This window comes from Primulina tabacum, chromosome 2 (assembly GCF_025594145.1).
Source record: "Primulina tabacum isolate GXHZ01 chromosome 2, ASM2559414v2, whole genome shotgun sequence".
Lineage (NCBI taxonomy): Eukaryota > Viridiplantae > Streptophyta > Magnoliopsida > Lamiales > Gesneriaceae > Primulina > Primulina tabacum.
In genome coordinates, this window is record NC_134551.1 from 159,887 (window position 1) to 169,075 (window position 9,189).

The 9,189-nt window shown below is 35.4% G+C and overlaps 1 protein-coding gene across 1 annotated transcript; it reads right to left on the reverse strand.

The window, feature by feature from the left end:
• Positions 1–784: 784 nt before the first annotated feature.
• On the reverse strand, positions 785–3,624 carry LOC142537192 (protein RETICULATA-RELATED 4, chloroplastic-like). The gene is made up of 8 exons (XM_075642746.1): positions 2,978–3,624; positions 2,336–2,404; positions 1,975–2,106; positions 1,849–1,902; positions 1,726–1,770; positions 1,479–1,618; positions 1,256–1,381; positions 785–1,168 (listed from the first exon to the last, which is right to left on the reverse strand). The coding sequence occupies exons 1-8, from the start codon at positions 3,566–3,568 to the stop codon at positions 1,126–1,128; spliced, it is 1,200 nt and encodes a 399-aa protein (XP_075498861.1). The 5' UTR covers positions 3,569–3,624; the 3' UTR covers positions 785–1,125.
• Positions 3,625–9,189: the final 5,565 nt, after the last annotated feature.

Sequence of the window (9,189 nt, forward strand, 5' to 3'; positions counted from 1 at the left end):
GAGAAGATAAGTCCATAGTTGTGATCGTACACCATTAGTCCTTACAACTTAGGATAACACTGAGACTCTATATGCTAGGGCTGTGCTTTGACTCGTTTAATGACTCTAGGAGGGTCATCAAGTGGCGAGATTGGGTACAGTTGCAACACATGTAGGAGCCAGTGCATTGTAATCGGGAATTCACCGCTCACCTACGGGTGTGGATATCATGTGTGATCTGATGAAATAATAGTGTATGGAATCTCTGGCCAGAGTATGAGATGTACATTAGGGAAGAAGTACTTCAATTGTACATGCGATGCCACTATTTATTCTCAAAGATGTGTCAGACAGTTATCGAATTCTTATGCAACCCTCGATGAACCAATGGTTGCAGATTCGATCAAGATATATGAGATGAAGGGACCTTATTGTACGTTAATCACAACCGCCTGTTTCTTGCAGACACTATCAGTGATACCTAGGGAATCATGGGGCGATGCTACTAGACGCTCTTACCATGATTCGATGGGTTTAATAAAAAATATGATTTCTGACATTCTCATGATCAATTGTTGATACGTAAAATGGGGCAAATTAGGGTAAGCCTGAATAAATGATTATGTCCTGAATCACAAAGATTTGTGAACCCACGGCTAGTTGTATCCCTGAACCATTGAGGGTCATACAAGTACTTGATTATTTTGTCTCCGTTGAGATAATAAGTAACGTAGTAGTAAGAATCTGTAGCAGTACTTTATGCTTTTAATTACTTCTACTTTATGCTTAAAGTGAGAGAGCTAACAATCAACATCAATCCAATTCTCCATATATGAACTTGGTTTTCTCATAAAAAGAAGATTACTAGACCATTATTAGCTACATAATTCAGAAACAGCGGCACAAATTACTCTATGTATTATTGTTCACAACTTGTATCTAAGAAAATCAAAGAATTGCAAGCTAATGATGCGTTTGATGAAGAGCATTGTGATTGTCGATTTTGACACACGAACCATACTCATGTGACATACTTGGTTACCAGCAAAGGACTCTTCTGATGGGACATTATATGAAGGACAAACTCACAATTAACTTTCTTAACTTTAGCATGGATTGACGATTTTATAGTTAGAATTCTGATCACTAAGCCTTTTGGCTTCCTATTAACCGAGCATAATCGACCCATCTGCACAAAAATTCGAGACTGTTTAGGAGTTTTATCGCAGTGAGGAAGGATTAGAATATGAGTGCTACAAAAAGGTTAATAACTCACAGTAATGAACCCAAGAAAGTGTTGCCTGTTCGAACAGCAAAGCAAAGAGCGCTCAACAGTAACTTGTGTTGATGAAGCATGGGATCCAATATCCGTTGTTCGATAACACCAGCCACCATCTGGTATCTAGAGTTTGACAAAATATGATGGATAAAGATTTAAAGTTATCGTTGTCATTTTGTACAAGAATATCACATCAAGAACTAAAAAATAATTTATATACCTAAGATTGCTGGATATGGCCATATAGATGCCATATCCTACACTTGTTGATATAACCGGGACATTCTCAACCTCATCCTCGGCAGAGTGCTCGACAGCCTTGCGAGCATTTATAAATGCATTTGTCACTACAGTACCAACCTATAAAGTAAAGAACCATTGTCATATTGAACTTGAAAAAGTACTAATTGGAGATATATATTTTAGGGATACTATAGAAAACGCCAGGTTTTCATTGATGAAATTACCAGAGATGAAGTGGCACCAACAGCAAACAATTTTGCTCCATTGCGCTGACCAAAAAAATCATGACAAGATGATATTGATTAATTTTTATGAAGCCAAGAAAGAGGAAAACTAGATATTCTTACCGCTATTGCTCCAACTCTCTGTAACAACGAAAATGGGGTTCCGGACAAAGCAACCTGCACATGAGATTTAATCAAAGATTTCACGCAAATCACAAATAAGAACTGGGAAATTTTAAGCAAACTCACCTGAAAGGCGTTATCAGGACAGCTGTAGAAGAACCTAGCAAGGCGTCCAGCATTTAGTGCAAGTGGAGGTCGAAGAGAAACAGTTGTAGCAGGAAGATATACAAGCATAAAGTCTGCAATTATAGCCATCACCTGGCCGCACAACAAACTTGAAGTATAAGGTCAAGATTCAAACTCTGTTTGCAAAAACTAGTGCTTATCATAACACCAGAAAATATAGCCGATGGTTAGATGCAAACGTAGGTCTAGTAATTCAGTATGTTATCATAAATAAACAATTCATAGTTGGAGATGAATAGATTCAGTATCAACTGCAAATTAATTTATAGAAAATATCCATTAGAAGAAGCTGTCATATTACCACATCAGCAAAAACAATTTCCAGCTCCTTGAAAAATTTGTCCTTCCTTTTCTGATATTCTGCAGCGGTCTAGGAAAAGAATATGCATGACAATTACTAGACCAGCCAAGAAATATTATTTGTTACCAAGCATATATATGCTTGCCACTGAAGATTGAATACAATAATATACTGGAACAAAGTTGTAAAATGAAACATGTAAAAACACTACAGCTAGCATTGTTAGTCACGCACACACAAATGTACATCAAAATATTTACACAATCCACAGACCATAGTAAAATACAAAATCTTAACTCCCCCATTCATTTCTCATGCATGCGAAAAGAATCAGGTAGACTTGTTTTCAACTCTTGTTGTGGTTTTGTTATTCTCCAGTACGTATATCCTAAAAACCTTTCAACCAAGCACAAACTTCTTTTAGCATAGAAATAAAGCGATCATATTAAATGATCAGCATCACGAGGAATTTCGAATGAGGATAGATAAGATGACACGACTAATTTAAGATGGATTTGTTGAACAGATCAAATGTATATAGAATGCACACTATATATATATATATATATATATATATATATATATATATAGACCAAGAACAAAATGTAACAGATGGAGAATTCTTTTCCTTTTTTAGTGTACCTTGGTGAATAACCCGACGCCACATTCAATGCCAACTTTAGCCAAGAAAAGATCATCAGCCAGCAGTCTCTCCTTGAATCCTCCAAACTTCATCAGCCATGAAAGAAAACCAGATTTTTCCAGATCGAAGTATCTGGAGACAATCGATCCGGGTATTCTTCCGTCTTCTATGGCCGCCTTCAAATCCTTCGGCAAGCTCTGAAGACTCCTCCCAGCCTCCGCCAACACCATTAACGCTTCTTCCCTGTTCTTATTATTATTCTTGTCGTCATTTCCTTCATTTCCACTGTTACTATCTCCTCCTCCTCCGCCGCCGCCGCCTCCGATGCCTCCGATCCCACCATTTCCATCCCCGGAAAACAAGTTGGTGTTGATTTCGCTGTCAGTAGCTGCGGCATTGATAGAGAAGTAGATGTATAGTGGACGGCGAGGAGTGGGAGTTGAAGAGAGTGAGAGGAAGGAGCTGGTTTTGAGGTTGAGCGAGGCCGGCGGAGGGGAGAAGCAGCAGTCGGAATTGGGGCGATCACGGTGGGGGATATAAAGAGAGCGCGGCGGCGAAGGAAAGGAAGTCATGGCGGCGGAGATTGACATCGCGGTGGCAGCGGTGACAATCTGAACCTTTGGAGTTTGGCCTGAGAGCGCTGAGTTTGGGTATTTATTTTGTTATTATGTAAGTGAAGATGGCTGCCAACCGTCAGTCATAGGATGTCGGGTAAGTTTGTGCCGCAAGCTATACGCTACGTACGGTCTACCTACACCTTTTTTGGTTAAAGAAATCATTTGTATTTTAATCGTATATTGGGAAATATTTATATATGTGGTTGAGGAACATTTATTTAAAATTTCAAAAATTACATTCAGATTATTCAATATTTGAATTGAAAATTTAGATGATAATAATATTCGACGCATGAGTTTTGCTAAAAATAATCAAAATTTCTTAATGTAGTTTTTAATATTACTGTGTGTTTTTGGCATTTCAAATCTCAGACCACATAAATTAATTTCAACCATAAGTCGGTAACAGATTTGGCTAAAATTTATAATTGAATTATGTACATAACAATTTAATATATATATATATAAACATTTAACAAATGAATTGAAATGGGTGCGTCGTCGGAATCCGAAGGGCGAAACAGACAATGAAACGTCACTTGGATTTATCCGCCCGCCTTCATGTCTATCAAGAATTGTGATCATTTTTTTTGCCTATACTCAAAATGTTAAAGGGATTGTCTATGGTTAATGGAAAGCTTAATTATTTTTTAAGTCTAATTATTATTGTAAAATTAAGAGAAAAAAATAATCAATATTCTAATATTTTTTCTCCGTGTTTGTGAATCAAATTATTGGTTAAGTATTGTTTTAAATATACATAGACACATAAATGTCATTCTAAATACATTATGGCAAAAACTTGTGTGAGACGATCTCACATGTCGAAAGTATTCGTGAGACGGATATCTTATTTGGGTCATCCATGAAAAAGTATTATTTTTTATGCTAAGAGTATTACTTTTTACTGAGAATATTGGTAGGGTTGACTCGTCTCACATATTAAGATCCGTGAGACGGTCTCACATGTGACCCACTCATACATTAAATTGATTTTTAACTATGATTTATGTTAGTTTCTAATCAAATAATTAGTGGGTTGGCAAACCTGTAATGATCAATGCATACAAACAAATATGGAGTCGATCAAGTGTATTTAATTAAATTGTTTATTAATTATGAAATAAGTAGCTTTGGATTGACCTCCCGCAAAGTTGGGAGGACCGTCGTTTTCGGTCATGATTTTATGCCTATTCATTCAATATCAGCAAGACTTTTGGCCTTGTTTCCAGCCAACCACCGTTGACACTGATGAGATTACTTGCCCTTCATTCCTTCATATTATTAAAGGATAAATTCAATATTTTTTAATGTGGTTATAAATGTTGTGAAAAAGTAAAAATTTATGGTAAAAAGTAAAAATCTTAAACTCTCAAAATTTACCAAACTACACACTTTATAATATTTTTCTCTCTACTCAATTGTGATTTTCTTCACAAATGAGAGATCTATTTATAGGAAATCTTTACAAATAATCCAAAAATAAAATACATCATTACCTACATCATCACACACTAATTTTCAATATTTACAACTCTAATTTTCAACATTCAAATATTCAACATTCAAATATTCAATACACACATTTTAAATATTATTTTCCAATACTCCCCCTTGTGATGATGATCATGATACGATGATGTCTTCATTACGTGTTTTTGTACTGCCTCGTTAAAAACCTTACTTGGAAAAACCCATTGGGATAAAAACCATAGTAAGGGAAAAAGAGTGCAGTCACGTAAACTCTCCCTGATGTTGACATGAACAATTCTTCACAAATTTCGTAGATTGCGCATCCCAATATTATATATGTGCTTTCTGAATATTGACGTAGGAAGTGCCTTTGTGAAGAGATCTGATGAGTTTTCACTTGATTGAATGTGACGAACATCAATACATCTATTCTTCTCAAGCTCCTTGGTGAATGCGAAGAACTTAGGAGGAATATGTTTAGTTCTGTCGCTTTTTATGTATCCTTCTTTCATTTGAGCAACACATGCAGCATTATCTTCATATAGTATCACAGGCTTCTCATCAGATGATAATCCGCATGAAATTTGGATATGTTGGGTCATTGATTTTAACCACACACATTCACGACTTGCTTCATGTAGTGCAATAATCTCGGCATGATTTGATGAAGTTGTTACGAGCGTTTGTTTCTGAGAACGCCAAGATATTGCAGTGCCTCCACGAGTAAATACATATCCAGTTTGGGAACGTGCCTTGTGTGGATCAGATAAGTATCCAGCATCAGCATAACCAATTATACTTGGATTAGCATCTTTTGAATACAAAAGTCCCAAGTCTGTCGTTCCTCGTAGATAACGGAATATATGTTTAATTCCGTTCCAGTGTCTCTTTGTTGGATATGTGCTAAATCTTGCCAACAGATTCACGGCAAAAGATATATCAGGCCTTGTACAATTTGTAAGGTACATAAGGGCACCGATGACACTTAGATATGGTACTTCTGGACCAAGAATATCTTCATCATCTTCACATGGACGGAATGGATCCTTTTCTATGTTTAATGATCTAACAACCATTGGAGTACTTAAAGGATTTGCTTTATCCATATTAAAACGTTTAAGGATCTTTTCTGTATAATTTGTCTGGTGAACAAACATTCCACATTCTTTTTGTTCAATTTGTAAACCCAGACAATACTTGGTTTTTCCAAGATCCTTCATTTCAAATTCTTCCTTCAAGTATGACACAACTTCTTGAATTTCTTTATTCGTTCCAATGATGTTTAAATCATCAACATATACAGCAATAATTACGCATCCGGATGTTGTTTTCTTAATGAAAACACAAGGGCATATTGAATTATTTACATATCCCTTTTTCATCAAGTGATCACTTAGTCGATTATACCACATTCGACCTGATTGCTTTAACCCATATAATGATCTTTGTAATTTCACAGAATAACATTCCCTGGGTTTTGAACTTTGTGCTTCAGGCATCTTAAATCCTTCAGGGATTTTCATATATATATTACTATCAAGTGATCCATATAAGTAAGCTGTAACAACATCCATAAGACGCATTTCTAAATTTTCAGATACCGCCAAGCTAATCAAATACCGAAACGTAATTGCATCCATCACAGGAGAATACGTTTCTTCATAATCAATTCCAGGCCTTTGAGAAAAACCTTGTGCAACAAGTCGAGCTTTATATCTTACTATTTCATTTTTCTCATTTCGCTTTCGAATAAAAACCCATTTGTATCCAACAGGTTTTACACCTTCAGGTGTAAGGACTATAGGTCCAAAAACATTACGTTTATTTAGCGAATTTAATTCAACCTGGATGACATCTTTCCATTTTATCCAATCCTACCGATTTTTACATTCACCAAAAGATTTTGGTTCATGATCTTCGTTATCATTTATGATGTCGATTGCCACATTATAAGAAAATATATCATCAATTTCATCTATATCTTTTCGGTTCCATATTTTTCAGTATTAATATAATTGATAGAGATTTCATGATTCTCGTCAGTTTGTAGTTCTGACAGAACATTTTCATCATCATGTGTTTCTTCAGGAACACCATTCTCTATTTTGTGATCATCATGTGTTTCTTCAGAAACGTCATTCTTTATTTTGTGATCATCGTGTTTCTCTATGAATTTTCTTTTTCGAGGATTTTTATCCTTGGAACCGACTGGCCTTCCACGCTTCAGGCGTTTAATGACATCATGAGTATCTTCCATTTGTTTCTTTGGAATTTCAATTCGAGCAGAGGCATTTGCAGCATGTATATATGATTTAGTTACCCCTTTTGTGTCAGCAAATGCATCTGGTATTTGATTTGCTATTCTTTGCAAGTGTACAATTTGTTGTACATCTTTTTCACATTGTTTTGTTCTTGGATCCAGATGTAACAATGATGATACATACCATGTAATTTCCTTTTCGGTATGTTTCTGTTCTCCCCCTAACATTGGGAAGATTTCCTCATTAAAATGACAATCAGCAAAACGTGCTGTGAACACGTCGCCTGTCTGAGGTTCAAGATATCGAATGATTGATGGACTATCATAATCGATATAAATTCCAACCTTTCTTTGAGGTCCCATTTTCTTTCGTTGCGGTGGTGCAATAGGCACATACACCATACATCCAAAAATTCTCAGATGAGAAATGTCTGGTTCTTTACCAAATGCAAGCTGCAATGGGGAGTATTTATGATATGCACTTGGTCTGATGCGAATTAATGAAGCAGCGTGTAAAATTGCATGTCCCCATATAGAAATAGGGAGCTTTGTTTTCATAATCATTGGTCTAGCAATCATTTGCAGACGTTTAATCAATGATTCAGCCAATCCATTCTGTGTATGTACATGAGCAACAGGATGCTCAACAATGATTCCCATATACATACAATAATCATTGAAAGTTTGGGAAGTAAATTCACCAGCATTATCAAGTCTAATTTTCTTGATTGTATAATCGGAAAATTGATTCCTCAATTTTATTATTTGAGCAAGTAATCTTGCAAATGCAATATTTCGAGTTGATAATAAACATACATGTGACCATCTGTTGGAGGCATCAATCAATACCATAAAGTATCTGAATGGTCCACATGGTGGATGGATTGGTCCACAAATATCACCCTGAATACGTTCAAGAAACATTGGTGATTCAGTTTGGATTTTGACTGGTGATGGTCTTATAATAAGTTTTCCAAGAGAACATGCTTTACATTGAAACTTATTATTCTGAAAGATCTTCTGGTCTTTCAGTGGATGACCATGTGTATTTTCTATAATTCTTCGCATCATTGTTGAACCAGGATGTCCCAATCGATCATGCCAATTGGTTAATATCGAAGAATTATCAACTACCATGTTTGATTCAATGAGACTTATATGTGTATAATGCAATCCAGTAGGGAGCATTGGTAGTTTTTCAATCACATATTTCTTTCCTGATTTATATGTGATAAGACACATATATTTCTCATTCCCTTCATTCATTGTTTGAGTATCATACCCATGGGAATATATATCATTAAAACTCAACAAATTTCTTTTCGATTGTGGTGAATATAAAGCATCATTGATCAAAAATTTTGTACCATTAGGTAACAAAAATTGTGCTTTACCACATCCTTTAATCAAGTCTACAGGACCTGATATTGTATTTACCGTTGTTTTTGTTGGTTTTAGTTCCAAGAAATATCTTTTATCTCGGAGGATAGTGTGCGTTGTACCACTATCGGGTATGCAAACTTCAGCTTTGCTCATAGCATTTTCCATATTTGAACTTCAAAAAAATATGCAATGAAATAAATTACTTGCAATATATATTTAAATATAACACAAAAAACATTATTCTATGAATACATGAAAAATAGATTATTGTACATTTATATTCTACCATTATATTGTTCATTTTCATAGAAATCGTTGAGAAAATCTGCAGCATCAATATTGTTCATTTCTATCCCACCAACATATTGATCATTTCCAGAGAAATCATTCATAAAATCACCAGCATCAAAATGAGTTGAATCACTCAAACGGTCACTGCGTTCAGTGAAGTTGGTCTCCTTTTCTTTCCCCTTTAATG

Bases quoted from the DNA above. Each gene is read 5' to 3' on its own strand.
- LOC142537192 (XM_075642746.1), bottom strand. From the start codon at position 3,568: ATGTCAATCTCCGCCGCCATGACTTCCTTTCCTTCGCCGCCGCGCTCT. The intron at 1,382-1,478 runs GTATATAAATTA...GTCAAACTCTAG, and splicing joins GCCATATCCAGCAATCTTAG to ATACCAGATGGTGGCTGGTG. The intron at 1,169-1,255 runs GTGAGTTATTAA...ATTTTTGTGCAG, and splicing joins ACTTTCTTGGGTTCATTACT to ATGGGTCGATTATGCTCGGT.